Genomic DNA, 25708 nt, shown 5'->3' with positions numbered 1-25708 from the left:
TTGGTGTAAAGGCGAATTCAGATATTTCTCTTGGAAGGTTCTTCTCAGAGATGCACACAACTGTTACCCCTTAAAGTCCCGAGCCTGTTTCCAAATCTGTAACAGCAGCAGGCTTTGACCTTAGTTCAGTGTAAGCTTGAGATGACAAATTAATAGGCCTTTATATATGGCTGAGTCAGACAGAAGTTTTTCCAGAGTGGTAACTGTGTCCCTGTTCTTAAAAGATGCTCTTCTCTGCTAATAACCAGACTTTCTAAAAGAAAGCAACAATGCTTCACTCGAAAAATTTCTGTGAGAAGAAAGACTGTCAGCTCTCTTCAGAAAGGCTGAAGTGTTTTTCATAGCATGCTTTTTGTACTGAAGCAGTTTCCTTTCTTCTTGTACTAGCTATCCTATTAAAACTTCTAGTATTCCAGCTTTGGCTTCCTAATAGCTTTGGCTGACCTTTGTGCCCAGCTATGGCAAAAGGAAAACCAGATGCCACCTTCCTCTGAGGCCCTGTAGCAGGTGAGGTGTCCGTGGCACAGTCAATATGTCCTGATTTCGGGCAGTGCTGCTTCCTCAGTTTCTCACAGAAGGACAGGAGGAGCTGGCAAGGTACGAACAGGAGTCTGCACATCCCGCAGGGTGCTTGGGAGTTCTTGCAAGCTCTTCTCCTAGTTTAAGGGACACAACAGCCCTTTGCACATGGTAGTTAGCTCCCTCTTACAAGAGAAAGTATCCTACCTGCTTGCTTGTAGAGCAAAAAGGAGCATGGCAGAAAGGCCTCTACCCATTTCATTTAGCCCTGTCTTTTTTTTACAGCATCCCTCAGAATTAGTCTGGTGTTTACATGTGTTTACTCACTTTTTGCAGGAAAAGGCGGACACAGGAGGTAAAACCCAGTGGTTGTGAAAGGCGGATGTAATACTACCTCCCTCAGCAAAAGCACAAGATGGTTTTGACTTTGCACCCTTGCATATGTTAATATAAAAAGGCTATTGTACTTACTAGTGTTTCACTTCCCCCCAAAATCAAGCTATTTCATCATAACTAAATTCTTACAGTGACCCTTTATTTTTAAAAAGTGTTTTTAAATAGCTAGTGTTTCTTGTTGACTTATTGTGTTATATTTGGGTTTCTCTTCATACTTCTTTTTTTAATGCAGTGTAGTTTTAGTTAAAGAGAAGTTTCTGGGGGATTGATGCTCAGCACACAAAGCGATTTTCTGTGCATTTCATCAATTCCAGTTTGACAAGTAGCTTCTATTTTTTTTACCCCCTCTCACAAACTGAGCAAGCAGTAGTATTCAAATACTGGCAGGCCATGTTTGGCATGGATGAGTTTACCAAGGATAATCTGAGATTTATTTTAACAGATAAAGTGAATGGAAGTAGTAGAATGTAGAATGAATGTAGTAGTAGTAGTAGAATGAATGTAGTAAAAGTCCCTGGAAACTTTCAAACTTCCCACTTTTGTCTCTATCAAACACTTACCTACATGAACTAAATAGATTGAAGCTATCCAAATCACAAATACCAGTTGCCCATCTGGGTAGTTTCTGTTTTACCAAAGATTCACAGTCAGGTTACTTACAATTTGCTCCAGTTTTGTGCAATAAAAAATAATAAAACTAATCATCATATGTATCCTTTTTAAAGCAACCTAATCCATGCTTATCTTGCCAAAATCTTTATAGGGAGCTAAAACAGTGTTAGAAATTCCTTCTCACTCGGAGAAACAGCATATTTCAGTGTCTGGTCTTATTGAGGCCATAAGGAAAATCTGCATTTCATGGAGTGAGAACTGAGATCATCAGTCCTGGGTCGGTCTGTCCATCACACAACTTCAGTTAATAATTCATTTTTAACATCTTCCTCAAGTTTAAAATTATCCATTTCCAGATAGGTTGTTACAGATTGTCCTGCCCAGAAGCACAGTAGAAACTGTCAAAACCAAATCCAAACAAGAAAACATTTCCTCTTCAGGTTCAGATATCTTAAATAGGGTCCAGGCAAGCACATGATATGCGAAGATTATGAAAAGACATTCTGTTTTTTTCATTATATTATGTGGCTGTTAGTTAAAGACCAGAATATGTCTCCTCATTCTTTCTTGAATTCCAGTTTTGTAAAGGATAATAACCCAAAGGAAAAAAAATCACTCCATTCTCAACAGCTTCCTAGTAATAGCTGTGGTGGTTGTACAAGATCAACGCACAAGGACCATAAAATCATTTGAGACAGGGCTGTGTTAATCCATATTTGTAAAATGAGAACACTTCCAATGATTTGGCATTTGCTACTTAATTCTATTTTTTTTCATTCCTGTAGGACAAAACTTTGTTCCATCCGGTAAGCAGCAGCTGCATAGATTGTAACCCAGCCGAGAAGAAGATTTTCATGAACAGATGTGATCCTTTATCTGAAACTCAACAGTGGATTTTTGAACATATTAATATGACTGTTCTAGAAAAATTTAACAGCAAGGCCAGTTCCTAGAAAGGAAAAAAAATGAACAGACCAAATTACATACAGACTGCAGACTACATTTTCGCCAGCATCTGGGTCGAAGGAATCAGGAATTAAATTTCCTAGATCTAGGAAGTCTGTTCTGAGGCTTAAGAAAATGCCACAGCAAGAGGCTGTCTTTGTGGATGTACAGTATCTGAAGAACTTGGCCAAGAGCCTCACCGGATGCTGCTGAGAACTTCAGGCTGAAAATTTCCTTGCTGGTCAAGGGAAAAAAAAATTGTTTAAAAACTGTTTAAAAGTACTCCAAGTTAATAAACTAAAACAAAATTCTAGAGTTTCTCAGGTCTAATCCTGCTGTAGTGAGTAGCTCAGAACAGACACTATAATTTGGGATGGGTATATGGTGTGCATGACAGCTACAGCAACCTGAAGAAATCCCAAGTTTTAGAACTAAACATGCTGGTAGAAGAATAACGATGTCCCAGCACTCCCTAGAGAAGATATATGTTCTGTTGACATCCTCTTAATAAAAGGTTGGGTTAAGCAGGTTTAACCCTCAGAACTGCTGCAATTAATTTTAAATACCTCCCTTTTACATTCCATTCATTACCAAAATAGGAATGGTAGAAATCTTAGGGTCTAGAATTACACTATAGTGAAGCATGAAATAGACTGTAAGGTTTTGCCCTGACATTTTACCCCCTTCTAGAAAAAAACATGCAAAGCAATCAAATTTCTATACATGGTATACTTAGTAATTGTGATTCGAATTCCATTGTCACAAAAGGTGAGATTTTTTTTCAGCAACAAATATAATAGCAGCAGCTGCAGCATAATGGAAGGCTTGCAGACTAGCTATCTTTTGTAAAGGTGAAATCCTTATCAAAGTATAAATTAAATTCAAAATGGGCTGGGGAAAAAAAAAAAGAAAAAAATCAGGAGAGTAGGAAATAATTGCATACATAACATTGGTACACTGCCATCACGTAAAAGTGTGTTGACTCCCTGCGGTGTAGCTTAAAAGAGCCTGCAGAGACCTGGCAGTGCTCTTGAGGGATGGTAGAGAGGAAAACTGACATGAAATTAGCTGGGTGGTTTCATAGTTTTTGAAATCTGTGAGTGAATGGCATTGCAGATCTCATGATGGAGGAAACAAGACGTGCAAGTAAGTTCAGTGTTACAATATTTTGATGTTTTTGGCACAGGCACAATTCAAATTAAGAGAGACTTCTGTCGAATTGATGATCATTATGGCCCATGGTGTCCCTCGAGCCTATCAAGCTGTTGGCATGAGAGGCCTCTAAAATTTTGGGGGGGGAACTATGGTTTCTCTCAGCAGAAAATAGTTAATAGTGATGCATGGAACATAACTGATAGGTTTGGGATTTTTCAAGGTAAGAGCAAGTATAAATTTATATCAAGTAAGTACGTTGCCTGATTTTACTTCAAAGATGAATTGACAGATGAAAGCACCATAAATGCAGATAGATCACATCCTCTAAGAGGTAGCTGTAACAGCGCTTTCAGGTTCCAAAAATATCATATGTAATTAAGTTGCTTATTCTGATTGCTGGAGAGGTGGCTGACTAACCAAAATAGTCATGTGCAATCTACCCTGTTTTGAATAAGTAGAGCGACTGTGTTTTGTTTATTGCTCTTTAAACTGTGTTATTGCACAAAGAGCATTGATTGCATCCAGAGGATGATTCCAGTACCAATAACTATGTGCTATTTTATGAGGGCACCTTGTAGTTGTAGATTAAGACCCAAAACTGTAGCTCATAGGAACTTTTTGGGGAGGGGAGTGAGATCCTGTAGCATTCAGGATGCGTGCACTTGGAAAATAGGGAAATGCATCCATACTTTCAGCAACTGCTGTAAGTTAGTGATCTTTCAAATAATCTGAAAGTAATATGTCTATAGAGTTAGACTTCTCATTTTATGATTTTAAAATAAGTGAGTTTGTTTAGCTATCGTTTAAATTTAATTTGAAGATACGGTGCACTGAGGAATGGAAGAAGTAAGGCTGGTGTATGAGGGTACTTCAGGTATTTTTAGCTATCAGTACATAGAACCAGACTAGGCACTGCAGACTGTCAGCCTTCTCAGGTGCAGTGTTTGTAGCATAATTTATTTGCAGCTTGAACATGAGGGAAGAAGATTTCCTAAACGAAGAAAATGGAAAACGGCTGTCTAAAATGTAAATGCAGCCCTCAAGCTGCTGATTGTAACTGGCCCCAAACTGTCAAAGTCCTGGAACCAACACTGTATGCCCAAAATAGAGGCAAAGGAGAACTGCTAAAGTAGCTAAGCAATTTGTGTTATGGACAGATTGGTAGGGTTATACCATTCGGTGTCTGACTGCATCTCAGTGGTCTGATTTTGAAATGTCTGTGGGAACTAGGCTGCTGCCGAGGCAAAGAACTTTTATGCCTTTTAGATCCCTCGTTGAGTAATACTGCACAGCATCTTGCATTGCTAAAGAAAACCTTCCCTTTACTCACAGCTGAGCACTAATTGTAAGAGCTAGCAGTCCTTTCCAGAAAAGAATCCACGTAACTAATATTCAGATGTTCTAGTGGGGAAAAATATGATCTACATAATGTTTTCAGATTTTGTAGGCAAAATATAAGAGAAATATATTGGAGTTCATTGTGGGTCAATAGTAAGAAAGCACTGATCACTCTGGAAATATAAAGGTTAAATGAAGGTCTATATCTTGAGAAAATTTTAATAAGAACTTGCCACAGTGCAGCATAGAAACAAACACATGGTATATATGTGTATGTGTATATATATACACATTTGTATATGTGACCAGTGGAAAGAGGTAGATGGAGGATAGAGGTTTGTTTTAACTTCATGGATTGATTTTTCAAATATATTAAGTATAACATGAACTGCACAGAAAAAAAATTGTAGGACACACTAGACTAATGGTGAAGACCATTATCTCACTGTTTTCAGCTTAAGCAAATTTCTCTTTTTTAAAAAAAAAAGCTGTCACCACAGTCAACTGTAGTCCTCCCACTATGGGTGTAAGGTGGTCCTAGCGACAACATGCTTCAGAGCTGTACTCCTGTAATGTTTGAGATGATAGATTCACAAAATAGTTGTGGCTTGCTAAGCACATGACTCCTTCAACAGAACGCATTATTAATAATAAATGATCATCTCTACCTCCAAATTAAATTCTGTCTTAGGTGTTCTGCAAAGCTTTCCACTGATAACAGTATTTCATGACTAATTTAACATTCAGAATTTCTTCAAGTATTCTTACAACTATATCTTTTCCACCCAACAAACATCGGAACAACTTGATAGGATGGACAGATATGTTGTCCTCTCATATTTCACCGGGAACAGTTAGTTTTAATATGCATTTCTCAAAAAGGCTGTGAAGTTTCTTCACAGCAGTTTTTTTAAACTACTAGATAGTTCTGAATATATTTTTAATCTAGTGCACAGGTAGCACTAACTGACCTGGGCTCATCATTTTAGTGGAGCTATACTAATTCGCCCCAACTGATGGCTTGCTTCAGGTTTTTTCAATTAATTATTTTATGGCTGAGAGGGCTTTAATCAACGTGCCTGAAGAGAAGATCTTTGCATCTTAACAGCTCATCAGCATTTATCCTAAACATTTTCCATTTAAAGTTATATCTGACTCTTTTTTTTGTGGCCAGCAAACTACTACCACAGGAGAGAGCAACTGCAAAAGCTGGAATAAACACCAAGTGCAACTAAAATGCTAAAATCATATGTGTTTCCCTGACTATATTCCAAAATCTAAACTAAACAGAAGCCTTGGGGGAGAAGGTTTAAAGGAGAGAGGAGCTGGGAATCAAAGCATTTCACGTGTCGGAGAGCAGCCTTGTTGCAAAGCCATGACAAGACTTCACTTTTCATTGGGCAGTTGTATTTCAGAAAAATGAAATTGATTTAGAAATAATGTTTCTGCAACATTATGGATATTTTAATGATATAATGCATACTTTCTGGGTGTTACCAGTTTACAAATAAATGGTCTGTAGCCGCTGAACTACTTCATCCTCGTCATAAAGATAGACTAATCTTAAAAGGAACTTGACAAGCAATTAACAGCCTTTGACTGCTGGCAGTTTACCAGGCATCAATGCCTCCATGACCTTAGTGAAATCAGATGCCACAGATGATCTTAGAAGAAATGTATATAAATAACCTAACCAAATTGATTTGAGGCATTGCACTTCTATAAGATGTCAACTTGGTTTAAAAAAAAAACAATAATCGTAGTGACAACTTATTTGCATTTTTACTCATACAGAAAAGGGGCAGGAATGTAAGTACTTACTGAAAAACTACCCAGACAGATTGAGGACGGAACACTTTAGGAAGGCCGTATTGGGAGGCATTAGGCGTGGCTGCTAGTGATGTATCCGTTTGCTGTTTAAAGAGCATCAATCTTCAATGCTGTTAGCCCGGTGTTTTTCAAGAGAACACGAGATGTACATTAAAAAAAAGACTATGATAATGTTTTTTAATCCATCAAAGTTGTTAGGGAAACCATTTCAAAACCCTTGAAAAGAAAAAGCTGATCGTTAGTGGGGGTTATAGCTGGTATTAATTGTATAAAGTTCATGAATTTATTTGTTTAACTAAATTCCTTCCATTTCTGGTCCATATATCCTCTGCTTTTATGTAAGATTTTGAGGATCTTGCCCTGTCTGAAAGTTTTGAAAGACCTTTAAAAAACTCTGAGGAATAAGCCAAAAGATAAGAAAATCAAACCAACGAACAAACAAAAGAATACTTGGCTATTATGCCTAGTATACTAAGAGATTTTTCTAAACTTCTTGTTCTAAAATAGTATCCATTCACTAGAAAATTTTAGATTATAAGGAACCTGGTTCAGTAAATCTTTAGTGTATAGTGGGTTTTTTACTCTTATGAAAATCAAATTTTAGGGAATCTGTATAGTTATTTGCTAACAGGGTTTTGGTTTTTTATGTAATACATCAATCTGTCTTGACGTCTCCTGTAATTTCGTATTTCCTTGTTATAATTCTGAACACACTGGGCTGAAAAAAAAAATCTAAACAAAGACATTAAAAAAAATCCCTCTAAAAACTATCTAAGAAAACTGTTTAAAAACAAGCAAACAGTGAGAAAGCTTATCAAGAGATGATGAGAAAAATGTATCACATTTCCTGAAAGCTTCAGCAGCATTCAGAAAATACATTTGCTGTGTGCAGTGACTTTCTATTCTTTCAGTGTCTCATTAATATCAGTGGTACTGCCCTGAAGGGGGATTTCTGAAAATGATCTCCCATCATTTGACACAGGAGATGGAAAGCATGGTGCCAGATAAAAAAGACAAATCACTTTCTAGGAACAGTTCCTAAAAAAATTGTATTCATACAAATTGTTTTCAATCTTTGCAGACTGGTACACCCTAAGATTCTTAGCTATTTATAAAGTTCCCATTATCTTAGTATTTTTGTATTTATTAACAGGATCTGGTAGTGTGTCAGGTTCTTCAAGAACCTTTATTTATTAGAATTTGTGATTGCCTAAAGGTGGTGTGTCCACAGCACCGTCAAGCAGGTTAATTACACACAAACAGAAAGCTCCTTTTGTGTGGCTGTTGTGGTAGACGCCCAGATCCAGTGAATGTATGAATTGGAAGGAGCCATGTAAAGTGGGCTAGTAGGAAAGCCTGAACTCAGCAGAAGATGCAGAAAAAGTCACAAGGGCTCATTTTTGAGAAGCAGCAAACAGGGCATTGAGATAATTATCAAAAACAGTGTAAGAGATGTGAGAAAAGCTGCAGTGAGGAAGTATGGTAAGTGGTACTATCTAAAAGACATTAAGACATAGGAAAGGAAAACTTGGTACTTGTTAACCTTAGCCCTCATTAGCCTTGTCAGTGTCCTTAACACTTTGTCAAAGTATTAGTTGATTTAATTAAGTTAATCCTTCACCTCTCCCAGGCAAATGACTCAAGCTGGAAGGAATCACAGGCCCAAACAAATTTTTGTTAATCAGCTTGGAGCATCTGATTGACGCAAAACACCACTAGACACAAAAAAATTGGTCAAAAACCCCAATTGCTGCCAGAACTAAAGCAATGTTATCAGACTGAAAGTTCTGTAGGCCCCTAGCAGCTCTCTGTGGAAAAAAAAAAAAAAGCTTAATTTTCCTAAAGGAGTGATTGATGGGAATGATCCAAGATTAAGAAGATCAGGAGTCATGAGCTTGCACAGAGGTGAAAGGCCAAATGGTGAGATTAGGAGATGACAGTTTAATTGAGAAAGGAAGGAGGAAATAGGTGGTAAAAAGAAAGAGACAGGAATCGGGTTTATTTCTGGGTATGAAGGAAGCATGACCTACAAGGTTCAGCCACTGATAATTTTGGATAGCTCTTCATACCAGGGTTTGTGTGTTTATTTCCATCACAAATATTCAGGAACTGAGAAGCAATCAGTTTCACTGCCTCCTGCAAAGGATTTACATTTTAGAGTAAGGAGAGTAAAGCTTTGCTGGAACCAAGCCAGCGATGAGTTTTCCACATTCCTGAGGATACCTTAAGGACAGCATGTAGAAGCAGAACATTACGGTTGCTGTTTTACCTCAGATTCGTATTTTGCTGCATCTTCGCTTTCTTTGAAAAAGTGTTTAGGTAAATTTTCCAGGAAATGTCAACCTAGATCAGTACAGAGTAGCTCTGTCTACTTCCTTTGTGGATCAAGATGACACGTGTTTCTCTTCAGACATCCCATACAGCTCTAAAAAAACAGAAAAGTGTAGCTCTGCCTTCATGACTCCTTGCAGCATTCACCTCTTTTTACCCATTTCAGTTGTTTTCTTTATTCTTTTTTCTATTTGGTGTTTCTCCCCTTCTGTTGGCTCCCCATCTGTAGGATTCTGCCAGAATGCTGGTCCTCTTTCTTCCCTCCATTCTGGTTTGTGCAAAGAGATTTTTCTGCTCTTGCAGGTCCCTTCCTCAAGATAAGAGTGACTAAAGATGTTTTGTTCTTGACTTGGCAGAACCACAAGCCCTTCTGCCCAGGTACTTCCATTGCCGCAGCTTGTGCTAGCAGAAGGGTGGGGAGGAGAAAGGCACCTGAAGAGAAGCGAGTCATGTCCTATAGGTCAGTTTCTCTACAGATTTTATCTGTGCTAGAGTTATAGTTCATAGCACACACAGACAAACATCTTTGAGGGAGAGAAGTGCATTGGTGATCTGTTTTCTTACCCATCTTCAAAATTCAGTGCTACTCAGAGAGGGGAATATTTAAGAACAGAAGCATCTTATTCAGTGGATACGCTTCTTAACAAATGTTTAGAAGCAGCTGAACTTAACATTGGCAAGCAGATTTTAACTTGTGATTATTCTTATTGAACTAAGAATGGATATGGATATAAGAAAATTAGTTAGAATTAGCTAGAATTATTTTAAAATGTCCATTTGTGTAAGCCACAAAGGGCTTATAACAACTTTAACTGAAGGCATTATTTCAAATCTGCAATGGATGTGTAATTTCTGGTTAATACATGATACAAGTTCATGTTTAGTCAAGCTGCAGAGAGTCAAAGGGGCTTTAATTTAGAAAATTCCCAAAAGAGAGTGATTATCCAGCATGCAGCAGTTCTTGCTTACAGCTCTACAGGGCTCCAGTTTACTCCCCAATATGTCAGCAAAGCTAATATATATAAAAAGGTATCCCTATGATTCTCATTATCAAAGCTGCATTTGCAGAGATAGCAGTAAAACATCACCTTTTCTTTCCTATTAGCAGAGAATTCTTTCATTTGTTTTCTGTTTGTTTTCATATACCTCCAGAGCCATTTATTTGTAACCAGAACACACGGATAGACGCTGTACCGTGTCCTTTCACTTAAAAATTTCCTAGGAAATTAGAGTATCAGTGTGAAGGCTGTGCAACTGCACTGTTGAAAGGATTGTCAGCCAAGGAAAAGGGTTTTCATATAGAAGAAAAATGAGCCCCCCTGAAGCTCATTTTCCTTTCTTCCTGTCATATTAGCCTCCAAATTGCAGCTGCTGCTCTACATCTAAACATATCATGGTAATCTACACCTAGAAGGATAATAATGCTTCATCAGGGCTCTGCTGCCAATTTTCCATAAAAGTCTGTACCATGGCTACATAAACCTGATCTTTGGGGTTGGGAGCCTTTCTCCACGGTTGCTGTCGCTGCAAGGGGCACATTCCTTCTGAGTTTTGCCTGACCTCTATTTTTCCACTTCAGACTCTGTTCACCAAAGTAGCTTAGAATTGACTAGCTTTTCAGACGATCTGGTCCATCGCACATCTCAATAACACTTGACAGCTGTCCAGCCCACATAAACACACACACATTTTACATAGCATTAGGTGGCAAAGCAGAAATTTGCGGTCTTTCCGAAGCCTCTGATATGCTTCTCTTTATCAGCTAGCCTTTCTGATGGTCAGAGTGTTTTCCAGGCATCTCTGTGAATAAACACCCTTTCCTGCAGGTATCCTGCAAAATATCCATTTCTCTCACTTTTCTGAGAGTCTGGAATTACAGCCTTCACTCGCTGTTAAACAACATTCAGGACAAAACATTCTCTGGCAATTTCAGCTACTATGAACAATTTTTAAAGGGCCAAGAAGAGGTGGAGTCAACTTTATAGGATATATAGGAGATATATATATAGGATAATCCCTATCTAATGTGCTAGTAGGTAAAGCAGCCAGTGCTGATCTAGGCTGATAGGCAGCTAGTAGAGCTCAATCAACGAGTAAGATGGCATTGTCTAATTTTCTGGGAATCGGGATAAAATTCTCTGGTTATTGCAATTTAGGAAATATAGCTCTCTGTAAAAACTGGGCAAATCTTGGAAGGTATGTGCATTTGATGTTATTATACAATAGACTACAATTAGTAATATATACATGATAATAAGTAAAAGGAAAACATACCACTTCTGTGCTGACTAGTCTGAGATAGTTGGCTTAGATGATAATTAACAACAGCTATAGAAGCTTTGACCAACTTACTGATGCATAAAAATAATGTTTTCAAGACGTGCTTAAAGGATTTACAGAGAGCATATGCCTGTAAATTACTAGACTGTAATTAAGAAGATGAACAATGGAATAAAAATTGTACACCTGTTCTATTTCATATTTGGATGTATTACGTGATGGAATACAAAGTAGAAGATTGCTGAAATACAGTTTAAAAAAAATTACCATTATCTAAATGAATAAATACCTCTCAGAAGCTACAGCATTAGTGGTTCGATTTGTTGTACAACTATTGCTGCTAAAATAACCTGTTCTGTTGAGTAGGTAAAGGACTAGACAAGCCCAACCTGCTGCAGGGCTGCCCAGGGCGGTATGGCTGCTCGCTGTTCCCATTGCTCCCAGCCACACTGGCTGTGTAATATCAACAGAAAGAAAAATCAAACTCTTCTCCAACAAAGAGCTCTGGCGATATCAGAATGCATATCTTGAATGGCACTTAAATAAGAGGAAAATACAGATGTGTGTACAAAACAACAGTCCTCAAGTAACAAGGAAGGAAGCCTAGGAAAAGTCAGTGAGGACTTGATTCTAGTAAAAAGTCATGTAAGTAGAGATTTATTTGTCCCCCTTTCACAACAAAAAATACTCAAACGACAACATAAATTCCCAGCACCACTGATCCTTCTTCTATCTACAACTAATAAGATATAAAATACATCATCTTCCTAAACAGGATTAGCTTACTGGAAGTGGGTACCTGCACTGCAGATGTTTAGGAGTCATATAGAGAAATAACAAGAGTCAATCAATCATCTTCAAGGACTAGGAAAGGAAGAGTTGCCTTATAGCCTGTTATTTTATTAGTCTTTAATGGAATTCTTTTTCTTTTCTTATTTGCATTTCTTTACTTTAAGCCCTATATCTATATTTCAGTTCTTCACTGCTGTTCCTCTACCATAAAACTTTCTAATCTAAATTAGTTGGTTAAATTCATCCCTGACCTCCACTGCATATGGCAGAGTGTGGTAGGGCTTAATTGAACATAATCTAATTTTCATTTGTTCAGGCAGCTTTCTGAGGCAATGGTTAAAGTGAGCATTACTTCTGAAGACCTCTGAACATCAAAAGCAGCAAAAATAAGAAAAACGTAAGCATGTTGTGAAAATATGTACCTATTCTTGTCTAGTGAGCTTAAAAGGGTGCTGTAGTCAAATGCAAGCTAAAGGCATGCCCAACTGCAAAACGAAAGAAAAATTAGTTGCTTTCCATCCAATCATTTGAGACAAATTCTTTACAGCTAGTTCCACTGAGCAAACCTTGGTAAATATCCTTGCAGAATGAAGATAAATTGAAATGGTGATTACAACAAAAAATAAAAGTGAGAGGGTTTTTATGAATAACAAAACCTCCTATTAAATCCCTAATCAGGCTGGAGTCTTTAATGTTACAGGCAGTGCCCTTGGCAAGGGAACAACTAGGAATAAAAAAAAAGTTATTATTAAAAGAACAATAAACTGCTTTAGATACATCAAAACCAATTAGGCATTAGTTTTAACATAGCCTAAAGCTAAACACAGTAAAACAATAGAGGATTCTCCCATTTGCATCACCTAAAGTTCACAGCCTGAGGAAAGTACCATGTATAAAGAAACAAGAACACCTTATGTGAATTGTGTATGAATTAGCTAATTACCTTTGGTAATATCAGGTGCAAACCTTTAAGGCAAGAGCTTTTGCAGGAAGGACGTATCAGGAGAGTAGTAAGACCTGAAGAATGGAGAAAAGGAAGGGACTGCATCTTTTTCTGAAATAAGTGGCTTGTCCTTGCTCGCAGACACAAGCAATGGGCAGGAGTTACACAGCAGTTACTGGTGCATGTTTACCAAGTCAGGACATGGCATTTCAGCATGAGAAGAGGGATGAGAAGGCTGAGTGGATGTCTGCTTTAACACTTTGTTTACTTCAAGGCTGACATATTGCCTCAAGTATTCCTCCTGGTCTGGAAGCAGAGGAGCAACCAAGCCTGGCTCCCACCGCCTCACCTCCCTCCCTCCTCTGCAATGCCTATGGATGGGTAAGGGTGAGGGCAGTTTGTGATATTCTCAGATGGGAAGATCTGTGTCCAGGAGGGAGATTGCTCCACCAGGGGAGGTGAACCGTATCTACGAGATCCTAGTCTTCATATACAGGTCCATATTAGCAGCAGCTGTTTGGAAGTGCTTGCAGTGTGCAGCTGCCCATGACCTGAATTTCCGTCATGAAAAGCCTGTGACACCACCAACTTATGCAGTAGTTCCATGGATTAGCTGCCTGTCAGCCCAAAGGTGGCACCTACATTCCCTGCACCAGTCAGAGATGTGTTGCCTGTCTTGGTAATGCTATGGTCAACAAACTGCCCCAGCTGGATGGGAAGGAGATCCACTTGTGTACTCCTGGTCAATGACACAGTATCATCCTTGGTTTTGAAGAGGGGCAGTAGCGACCTTTTCAGCTGGAGGTCTTGGGGAGTGGAAGCAGAAGAGGGTGTCTGTTGTAGTGTTTGAATTTGGATTACACAAGTTACACTCTTTGGATTTTGAAGTAAAGGGGGAAAAAAAATTACGATTTTTTTTTTCTTCTACCTGAGTGATTCTTAAATGACCTTCACCACTGTCTTAATAAAACATGTCTCCTGATTTAGAACTTAGAAGCTTCTACTTTAAGAAAATGCCAGGGTAAACTTCCATTCTGGCAGAGGGGAGTAAAACTGACAGGCAGAAGGAAATTAGTTCTCAACAGGCAGACAAACAAGTGGGAAGAGTTTAGAAAGCACAGTCAAGAGACAAACTCCAGTAGTGGTACCTGCAAGCAGTAGCTCACAGCCCATTGCCAAAGAAGTTAGCTCAGTAGCTACTGCCTGAACTACTAGAAGATAGATACTATATACAGATTACTTGGTGAGCTTCATCTCCTTAGTGCTTCCCAGGACCCAGATTGAGAGCAGGAAGCCAGTCATCTGTGGGCAATCCCCAAAAGTGTCTCCTTGGGCCATCTCACACACTTCAGGTGGCCCAGGAGGGTCCATACTGGCACCAGCAGCAGCATCAGGACAGAGGGTTTAGTCAGTGGGGAACTGCTGTCACCTGCACCTCCCAGCTTCTCACTAATACCATACAGCCACAGACCATACCAAAGGGTATGTAAAGCCTTTACAGATTCACCCTCAGGCTTTTTTGAGCTGTTTTGCTTCAGGGGCTCCTGTTTGTACTTCGTGATGGGTGACCAGCTGCAGCTCCACCATTTTCATGCCAAGACACCTGCGTCTGCAGCTTTCTGAGAAGATATGTCCCTGACTCTCCAAGAACTGGGACACACAACTGAAAGGAGACCATGCCAACCCAAAATCAGGTCAGTGACTAAATTATTTGCTGTTGGCAAGTCAAGTGTCAGTACCATAAGGGAGCTTATGAAGTCATTTGCAGTTGCTTAGACCTGAGAACAAGAATTGTCTATTTAACTGTTTCTGAAATAGCAGCTATGATAGGAAGGAAAAGGTGGGGAGTTAGGGGTGGGCAGGAACACAAAATTGCAATCCAGTGAGAATGCAGATGGTTTTTGCTACTTTAAGCTTATGAATGTGGTATCAATAAGTGACACTAGAAGGCTGGAACACAGGTCTCCAATTACTGTGGACACAGGACTAAAAAAATTCATGGCAAGCTGCATTTGCTGTTTACTTCTTTCTTTTAAACGGTATGCTACCAAATTAAGATCTGTGGCCCTGACCTTTTAGGCGCTCTAACCTGCATTTCATGGCCCCAGCTGAAGAAATTACAGCCTGCCATATCTGCACGCTGGCCACTTGGCAAGGATGACAGTGTGATGTGCGCCCTGCCGAGCAGAGGCAAAATGGCATTGCTTCCCATCCCACCCGGCTGTCAGCATGCCCAGTGTTATTTGTGTCACTGCTGTACTCATTACCATTTCTAAGATAAGGAGAAGACACTTCTTCTGCAGCATAGGCAATACCAGCAGTCTCTTAGCCCGACAGGCAACATGGTATGGACTATGTGGGCTACAAATGGAAAAAAGGTAGCTCTCTGTGTATTACCTGGCAACATATCTAGTGAAACATGGTGTTGTGTCGCAGATTAACAAACATTTCTCGTGTAGTTTCTGTGTGTGTGTAATTAGAATAGAATTTGGTACTTTGTCAAAAGCTTTGAATGCAGTGTCCTGCCTCTTCCCTCTTTCTGACATAGCTTTTGTATTAAGAAATGCAAAGTGCTTGAAGAGCTACCACATTCCAGCTTCCAGTAAATTAAAAGCAGAACCAGAAATGCCATGTCCTCCATGCTAGCTACTTTTGGTATAGGGCATGTTGATGAACTTCTGTTCTACGCAAAAATTTGTATCTTGCATCAGTCTTTCATCTCACCCATTACTGAGATCTCCTTCAGCTAGATCACTCTGTAAAGGAAGGACAGACTTGTCAAAGCATACGTGAAGAAATTAAGGATACTTTAGCCATGAATAATGTCTATAGTATATTCGGTTCCCCTGAGAGCTTCCATGACAGTAAACCTAGAGTAAAATACTTCCCCTTTTAAAGCATATATTTGAAGCAAGGTAAACTAAATATTTTTCTATTATTTGCATGCCACAGTATTCTTTCCTTGGTATCCAAGCACAGTGGTTGGCATATGTAAATATTATAGCTCATGTTTTTAGAAAGCAGAAATGTTATACCAGTAATGAAGAAAACAGTTTGCATTTCAGATGAATAGACAATATATCACAAAATATTTATTCCACCCAGAACAGAAGCGATTTTCAGACAATTTAGCAGCTTTTTAAGACTTTTTTTGCAAGTATGTGTATACATTTAAAGCTTACAGTTTTATTATTAAAAAAGGTGTTGATTTGTGTGTTTAAGTAATTTTCTTTTATTAAAGGATTAGAATATGACTGGCCCATATCTTTGAATGTATATTCTTCTAAAAGCAGTAGCGATTTAGATCTGAGTTTTTATAGCACATGGCATGTAAAGCATATTTAACTTCTTGCAGAATTTTTTAGATTTTTTTTTTTAATGGATCATTGTCTTTATTTGATTTTCTGGAGAGGGTTACCATAAGCTCCTAAGTGTTCTACTTCTAAGCAAGGTAGAAAACCCAACTTCTTTGTCTTTGGTAGTTTAGTGGTCTTAGACCATTCACCAAACAGGAGCATTTTCATTGAGAATGGATCTTAGTCCTTGCCTTTCTCTCTGGCTCTCCAAAAAAAAAAAAAATAAAAATCATGATCTCAATTGATCAGCTGGAGGAAAAAAAACCTCCCCAGGCCATTTATTTTCTTTTAAAGATAATGTAGAGGTAATGACAAGTGAGGAGAGGAAGTCGCAGGCTGTAAGAAAGGATAGAAAGAGCCCAGTTAAAAAATAACCCTTGGGCAGACTCTTGCAATCCCTTGGCCTTGCTGTTAGCTTGCATTAGCAGAGTGAACTGGCACAAAGGAGTTTTGTATTGCTGTTGTTAGAGTGTACCTGGTCCCAAACTGTATTGCAGGCCCCTCTTTAAGCTTTATTGATTGTAATGGCAACAGCTGTGTATTAGGACCAAATATGAGCGTACTTGCATGGAGATGTTTCTCTAAGTGAAGCCAAACCCCAGCAAAGGTGCTTGGGCTCCACAGTGCCGGACAGTTTGTGAACCTGCAGGTGCTCACATGGTGAGAGACCACTAGTTCCTAAGGAAATATAGTTTACAATGAGAATACTTATTGTGGCTTGGCTTCTCTCCAACAAGATGGAATTGGTGGAGAATAAGAATAGGAAACCATTGCATGGTTTGGTGTCACACATACAAAAACGTGAGAGTAATATTTGTTTGTGCAAACAAAAAAAATGTTATTTTGTCTGAACAGCAGAGGCAAGGGGGGCCTTGCCACCTGCACAGGCAAAACTCCCAAGAGTTAAAGATTTCTAGGCAGTTTTAAATGTTTAAGGGTTTTTTCTGTCTTCTGTAAATTAAGAACATGACATGCTTAGCAGGGAAGGAAACGTTAATACCACATGCTTTTCAAAGGGGCACAGGATAATGCATTGGCCCAGCAGAGAAGCAAAGGGGGAGTTGACAAACTCAAGTGGGTGCCAGGGCTCCATGAAGATGAGGAGTCTGTTCTGGACAGGGCAGGTGCAGGATGATGTTCCCATCTCCCTTGTGGGAAGGCTACTCTAACTCCCTATGCAGGGAATGCCACCACCCACCGTGCTGAAGCCCACACTCTCAGACAATGGTGACATTAACTAAGCATAGAAGAGATCCCAAAATAGACCTTCTGAGTTACCAAATTCACCAAAAAAGTAATGTGCTCTATAAAGCACAGAGCTACCTATCTGCAGCAAAGGATGCCATGTCAGATAATCCAGGTAGTATGTATACAGAAGGCATCACCTAATTTCCATCTTTCTTGTGGTAGCAATGCCTCAGAAGAAATTCCCCAAACTTGTTGACTGGAGCAGGGGCCCTGGCTCCCACTGCCATAGCAACAGAAGTCCTCCCTGCTGACAAAGCCAGCCAAGTTCAGAAGAGGTCACCAGAAACCTTTAGAAAGCCCAGGAAATTTTATCCTCAAAGAAAGAGGAAAAGGCATGACACTGAAGATGGAAAGACAAAACAGTCTGCCAGTGGCAAGCATCCAGAATTCACCATTCACAAATTAGCTCATCAAGTATATTCTTAATGTGTTTGCACTGACTTTAGGGCTGTTTGAGCTCTCAGTGAGTTTTTGGGGAGAGTGATAGGGTGTGGGGAGCTAGGATGGGAAGACTGCATTTTTCTTTCGTTGTCATGGGTAGAAGTTATTCATAAAGTTGCAAAGGACTGAGGCTCTGTGGAAAAAGCCCGAGTTGCAAGAGCTGGCATCAAACATGAGCAAAATGTCCTCCTTTTGGTATGTTTTCTGCATTCTCTTGCTCCAGCACTCGGCAGAGTAAAACATGGCACGCTGCTTTTGGGGATGCTAGTTACAGTACCAGGTCTGAGGTTGTCAGAAACAGCTTAGTCCTACTGCTTATAACAGGCCGAATTTGTGGGAACTGCTGTTTCCATTTACCAGGTCCACACAGGATCATCCTCTGGTTGGAAAACTTTTAAAGAATTACAAATTGTTATGCGCCCTGAGGCTATATATGACTGCAGTTCACTCTTGCCTGCTTAAAACATTTGTGTAACAATTCCTTAAATCTCTATAAACCATAACTGAATATCTGATGATAAATATTTTGAGAAGAAAAGCATTTTCCCCAAAAAAAAGATGAATTAAGACTGCTAGGGTCAGTACAGGGAAGAGACTGAATGCAGAGCAGCAAACACAGCCTGGCTCACTGACCTGAAACACTGCACTAGCCAAGGAACAAAGCCTGATTCTGGCCTCCTTTCTTTCGTCTCTCCCAAAGAGGCTATGCCAAGTAACCTCACAGGCAGCAAAACAAAGCAAAAAAATACATGCACCCCCTATCTCTCTGTATTTATAGACGATAAACACAGGGTGCTGTATGGGAATGTGTATCGAGGATTCATCCTACATCCGCAATACGATACTGTAGCTTCCTCTGCTCCCAGTGCACGCACATAGATGATTCTGAATGCAGGAAACTTTTTCTTCAGAACAAAATCATTTTAAAATATCTACAGAATACACTGGAATGTTAAAGTTGTATTACTAGGAAGTTACAGATTAAATAAATAATTATAAAAGCATAGTTGTTACAAATAGAGCATAGACAAGAATGAAGCCTTCTAAACTTAACATGTGGAAATACCCAACAGTCTTTTCTTTATGCTTTTTCTTTCTACCTGTCATTCACTTCCCTGGAAGTGTTCAAGGCCAAGTTGGATGGGGCCTTGAGCAGCCTGATCTAGTGGGAGGTGTTCCTGCCCATGGCAGGGGGGTTGGAATTAGATGATCTTTAAGGTCTTTAAGGTCCCTTCCAATTCAAACCATTCTATGATTGAGTTGTTCATGTCTGCCTGTAATGCATGTTATTCTTGTAACACTAGCATTTTCCAGTGTCTTTAAAAAGTCTGCAGCTAACAGCTTTGATTATTTATTTTTTTCCTGCAGGGATCAGTTAAATCTAATCAATGGGTATTGTCTTAATTATGGAAAAGCCTATACACTTACACAGCTTTGGGCAGTGTGAAGAACAGACCCTGTACAAGGCTTAGTAATTTGGTTATGAAATGATGACTTCAGCATGTGTGTAACTTTACAGTAATAGGGTCATCATAAAGTCACTATTCCATAATCCCTGGGGAAAAGGGAGGGCAAGTGAGGCCATGTGTGTAAAAAACCTATATGTGTGCTACATAGCTGTTTTTTCTTCTTCCTCCTCTCTCTTCCAGAAGACTTCCATAGCATAGCATAGGAACTGTGTTTCACATAGCTCATTATTAATGGAATCAGCTAGCTATTAAAAAAGCTGCCAATGAGGCAAAACCTTGGAACTCAAAATGTGATCTGCAGAGGAAGCACTAGAATAATATGCTTTTTTTCAATGCAGAATGCTTCAGCACATGCTTCAATTAGCTCTGAAGAAAATAACAGGATGAGAGCTGGTTTAGTTGTGCTGGGAAAGGCAGGTGAAAGAGGGAAAAAACAATCCATGGCTGTGCCCTGGTTCACATGAAGGAGTACTAACCTTAGTTTCAGATTGATGGCTGGCCTGCAGCACCCAGGGAGAGCACCGCAGCAGGCATGGAAGGAGTGCTGGGATTACCTCAGCCAATGCAAATACTCCAGAAGCAAGAGGCGTAATCAGTGAAGCCAACCCACTTTGTTTGGCACAGCCATCCACATGGCATGCTGGCATACCTGTGCTACGCCATCAGTGTGAAAGTGAACAAATCCAAGCTTAGGCTCAGGAAACCCAACCCAAATTACTGAGTCAAGCATACAGCAGGTAGCAATTAGATGCTAGATTAGATTTGTAATAATACAAAGTATAACAGACTACGAAATGCCAGGCACAATTGTGGCTGACAAGACAGCCTGCAAAACCCAGGAATTTTAGATTAACATTTTAGGCATTGCTAACTTGAAAAATGTGGAATGAGTCTACCATTTTGGATTGGACTGAAACTTTACATAAGACATCTACAAGTTGCTGCCACTTATTGGTGGAAACGTTGGTCATGCAAAGAAAGAGAATGCATTTCCTGTTAAAGGAATGCCTACTGCAAATATCTTATGCATACAAATGCTAAGTGTAGACTGGAGGCAAATTGAAAAAAAACTGCAGAGCATATCAGCCACTGCTAAGGATGACACACCCTTAGGTTATAAAGTTGAACATTAAGGTTATATGTTCACAAGCTCTTCAGGCACAGCAAATACCTTGGAAGAAAAAGAGTAACTATGCCGTAAAGGATGTATGCTCTGAGCACAGTGTTTACAAGCCAGCAGCACAAAGAAACTGATTTTTAAAAAATCTTTTTACTTTAAAGAGCAAATCTTTAAAGCAGTGCAAGGGAATCATGCACACAAATCTCATTATTCTGAAAGCCGCTTAGAAACTTTAGCCCTTAGAGTCAACATACCACAATGCATTCAGAAGTACAATTTCAAAGACTTACAAATGCTTCTAACAATTAGCTAATTGAAGAAAAAAAAAAAAAAAGTAGGATTTAAAAGGAAAGATTTACAGAGGGGTTATACGTTAAGAAGGAGGTAATTGAAAGGGGATTGAGAAGGTTACAGTAGGAAGTGGCTAAGGCATTTGCGAGATTAGTTGAAGAAAAGTCTAGTAAAACTGGAAGTGGGAAGTCAAATGAATATTGTCTCTTTGATGTATTTGGAGCTGCATGATTTATACTTATTCAGCATCTGGCCTGCGGACCTTAAGAATGATCGGGTAAAAATACTGATGAAAGCTTATTAAAATACAAGTAGAAAAAGTAGTATATCGTATTTGATGCACAAAAGGTACTTATATGTTCAGAGATGAAATACCCAGTTAAGGGTACCGAACGGCTGCAGGTATTTCAGCCTAAGGGTTCTTGGGAATTAAGTAACTGAACAGTAATGGAAGCTCTGATTTGCTATGCAAGCTGGTTGTTGAAAACAAAAATTTTCACAGGATTTATTACTGCTTTAGATGTGGATTGTGAGTGCGAAGCTCATTTTCAAATGTGCCCTTAAATAACCAGGATTATATGAATGTTCCAACTTGGGGCTGGGGGGGAAGCAGCTCTGGCATGCAAAGGATACAGACTCTAATTAGTGCAGATACACCTCATGAAATTCCTGTGGGATTTTGTATCTATAGAAAATATAATTGAAACTTCCAGGTAAGTAAGTTGTGTCCCAACTTCTTCCAGGATTAAGAGACTGTAAATATGTGCACCATCCTGTAGGCACTCTGGTAACAGACTGGGCTAGTCTGTGCTAGTCACTGAGCAAACATTGGACGAAGATACACAACAGACGGCAAAAAATACAGCAGAGAAAGGTAAATAAAGAGCTGAACCAGGTGAACCAGGTCAGCAAGGCAGTACCCACACTTTGTACTTCCTTGCTGTGCTGCAGAGCTCCTAGGATCTTTTTGCATTTTACATACCCAAATTTCAAAACCAGAAGGCATGGGAACACCTTTCCCGACGTTAAGCAGACTCATTTCTGTGACGACTCTTGCTTTATTTTCATTGCTTCGATGAGCTAGTGACATGTTCAGTGCACTGTCAGAGTTGAGGAAGAACAGACAAGCACGGAGAGTCTCATGGTCATAAAAATAAACACTATTGGCAGGATATATAAAATGATGTATTGAATTTGATACATGACATCACAGAATGAAGAAAAATCAGATGCTAAGGATTTTAAGACAGATCAATTTACATAATGCCTTTCTTTAGCAATATAATAAATACGATAGGAAAGTGCTGCAGATCTGAGTAACCAGCAATGGACAAAAAAGAAAAAGCAACATCTTTTCTACTTCAGTACAAAACTCATCAGGATGATCATCACCAGAACCCCTGAGCTTATACTTGGTGTAAAGCTGGGACTGTTCAGAAAATTTGTGAGCCAGATTTATGCCCTTTCCTTAGAGTCCTGGTGTTGGTGTGCTTAATACAAGGACTGTTGTAACAAAAGCACGTGCCGCTGTGCAGAGGTGAGGTACCGCAAAGTCATGAACAGCAGGTTCACACAGGCAGCACACAGGTCCTCGTTAAAGACTTTGCCCGTCAGAAGTTCTTGAACAGTGAGAGACACTTACTGAATACATCTGCCTATTCTTTGGCTTTTATACTAGGTCCCAGGATTCAGCAGCAGCAGGCTGGTATTGCCTTGAAGGGCTGAAGGCTTGTTTGATTACTGTGACAAGTCTGATGACTTGTTTGATCACTTCTCCCACCCTGCAAGTAGCAGGGAGAAGGCTGTGACATGAGAAGCTTTAAAAAGGTCTGGCTTTTTCTTAGTTTATGTGGTGTGTGTAGACGCTGATGTTATATTGCTGTTCTCCGTGCACCATGGGGCAGGATGAAACACTTTCCTTCATAACGGAGATTACTGCAGGTACTTGAATGGGGAGAATCATTTAACTTTACCCAGATAATTGACCATGAAACTGGAAATCCTAGTATCAAGGTTGGAGCCTGATGAGCAAATTCTGTAGTGTGAAACAATCATTTTTTTGAGGAAGAGAAAAGAATGACAGACAAACAAATGGGCAGTAGGAGGAAAGCAAGTATTAAGTGAAAGCTTTGAATGATCACAGAGGACACCGTTATCAGATGAAGCCACTTCTAGGAGGCCTACAATGAACTATTTTATTTTTAAACAACAATTCAAGCTGTGCAGCCACTCATGAAAACAAAAAACTCTTTTTAAGATAATTGCATGCATTTTACATGTACTATATGCACTTACTCTTTTAGAGAGTGAGAGTTATTGATCATTCCTGCCTAAGTTAACAGCAATGCAATAGCGACTTGTTTCATTAACTTCTGTAGGAATTGCAAGGCAAATTATGCCTAACGGTCTGAAATCCAGATTCTTGAATGTAGGGAATTTTTAAGTTAACTTCATTAATACACATTTTGAGTAACAATCTGTGTTGTTCATCATCCATCAGCTCTGAATTCAGCTGCGTGACCAAAATCCATGCAAAGCCTACCTGCCTTAGGGCACACCGTTGCTGCATATGCTTTTAAGACTCTGAGATACAGCCAGAAACACAGGCCACAATGAAAAAGATGGGAGTCCCTCTCCTATGGCGATGTCCAGTATCATAGTAGGAGAACTTGGTAGAAGAGCAATGTGAATTGTGATGGCTTACATTAACTTGGAATATTGTTAATACCACATCACCAGCCTGTGTGCGGTTTTTTTTACCCATCAAATGACCTCTCTGTGGGTTCATCCTAAAACGTTAAGCAGAGGCAGAAAGTGCGATTTGGAACGTTCACAGCAATGACTATGTCATGTGATATATCTATAGGTAGGTACTTTTGCTGCAGGTGCACTCATCCTACATCTAATAAAATCTGCTTTCCTTCTAATGTGAGCTAAAACAACTTCTAAAACACAGTTTGTAGATGTGAGGTATGTTAATGCAGGTATCAGCTGATCCACAACTGCATATTTGAAAGGCAGATAAATCTTAATTCAGGCAAAACTCATGGTTGATACCAATATGACTATTTCTCAAATGAAATTTTAAAAAAATAGAAGAGGTTTTTAATATAGATTTTTTTAATGTGTTGGTATCAAGCATTTATGAATAGCTTTTCCTGCTTTAGTAATCAACTTGGATAGGAAAGGAAAACAAGTGTGAAAAATCTAAACCTTATTTACATTTCTAATATTGTATAATTCTGAAGGTATTAGTAGAAGCATTTAAATGAGGATTTTGACAACAGTGCTGTACCAAATGCAGTGGCAAACCTTTTGATGTTTAAATAAAGGAGATTGTAAGAACATCATTGGAAAAGCTGAGGGTGGGGTTTAAAAGCATACCTCGCCCACTACAAAAATGTCTGTGGTGTTCTTGGCCTATGCTTTAAGTGCATTTTAACAGATCTCCAATAACAGGTATTTCTTGTTCTGCAAGTAATAAGTTGTTTTCTAGTACATCACGTATGAAAAAAAAATCATCTCACTTTGGGCGTACTAGATGAATGCATGTTTAACAAGCATTGATTTTAAAAGTCACAACACTTTGCCCTCAGGATGTAAACGTGGTACTTCTTGAGACACCGAGAACCTTGCATAATTGCACATAAATTTAGCATTGCTAATTAATGCTTTATTTTTAGCATTGTGATTCAGTGCATCACTATTGTGAGGTACAGAACATGAAAGCAGAATATCCTTAGTTCAGTAAGTGCACTGGATTATTTCTTTATTTTTCACCAGTTGTGTATCCACTGCTCCACAGTGGCAGCTCATCTCGATTTAAGCGACCTCCCCAAGCTGACGATTGTATTTGCAAAGTGTTTATATAATTCTGATAATGACCGGGGAAGATTGTAGACTACAAAAGTGCACAAACACAACTCAGCTCCTTAACTTCTCCTGAGCTGTAGTAGGCTTTAGTGACATTCTTATTTATTTTGCAGTTCTCCTCTATTTTCTGGTCTTAATTTGATTAAACACTTTGTATACTCATTTGGCATAGAAAAAGAAAAAACCAAAATATGTGATTCTTTTGCATAGCAACATCAAAATTAGAGTTGAGAAGGCCCCGTCTGATAACTTTTGTCCTAAAAACAGTAGGAGGTGAAATATTTGCTCTGTTTCAATCAGTGGAAACATTCCACTCATTTCAAGCAAAGTTATTCGCCCCTACTAAATACTTCATAACCTAAGGGCTCTATAAGTAGTTGCATAAGCATTACATAGATGGACTACGAGAAGAAAGCACCCACTAGCCTTTGGAAAAGTGAAATTATTCACCTAAGGTAAAATCCTTTGCTGCCAGGTTTCTGTGGGAGAAGCTGACAGAGGTAGTCTAGCCGTTATGTAATATTCTGGGATTAATTAGACGTGCCCTAGATACACGGCAGACAGCACCAAAGCTGACCTAAATGTTGCAAGGAACAGTGCCTCTAACTCCTCCTTTCAGTTACTCAACCCTGTCACCAAAGGCTTAGCAGGGCAAGTTTGACAAGAGAGTTTGGATATAAGCCTGAAAGGCAGGCATATTGTTACCTTAATTTTTATTCCTACTTTAAATCTGCTTATTTAAATCTAAAATGTATGGGAAACATGTTTT

At 39.1% G+C, this 25708-nt stretch overlaps 2 protein-coding genes across 6 annotated transcripts in view; both read left to right on the top strand.

Moving 5' to 3' along the window:
- The window catches only part of GALNTL6 (polypeptide N-acetylgalactosaminyltransferase like 6), a 472134-nt gene extending 463027 nt beyond the window's left edge, over positions 1 to 9107 (top strand). For 2 of the 5 annotated variants that reach the window (XM_054064636.1, XM_054064634.1), the window contains one exon: positions 2313 to 9107. In XM_054064636.1, the coding sequence (XP_053920611.1) occupies positions 2313 to 2480 (168 nt within the window). In that variant the 3' untranslated portion in view covers positions 2481 to 9107. The remainder of the gene's footprint in view (positions 1 to 2312) is intronic. The other 3 variants (XR_008449564.1, XR_008449563.1, XR_008449562.1) reach the window with 3 other exon arrangements.
- A 2032-nt stretch (positions 9108 to 11139) lies between these two features.
- Positions 11140 to 25708, top strand: part of GALNT7 (polypeptide N-acetylgalactosaminyltransferase 7) — a 91120-nt gene continuing 76551 nt past the window's right edge. The window contains exon 1 of the mRNA XM_054064632.1: positions 11140 to 14835. Coding sequence (XP_053920607.1) covers positions 14818 to 14835 — 18 coding nt within the window. The 5' untranslated portion in view covers positions 11140 to 14817. The remainder of the gene's footprint in view (positions 14836 to 25708) is intronic.

This window comes from Cuculus canorus, chromosome 4 (genome assembly GCF_017976375.1).
Source record: "Cuculus canorus isolate bCucCan1 chromosome 4, bCucCan1.pri, whole genome shotgun sequence".
Taxonomy (NCBI): domain Eukaryota; kingdom Metazoa; phylum Chordata; class Aves; order Cuculiformes; family Cuculidae; genus Cuculus; species Cuculus canorus.
The sequence above is the reverse complement of the archived record's forward strand: the minus strand, read 5'-3'. Positions and strand labels throughout refer to the sequence as shown.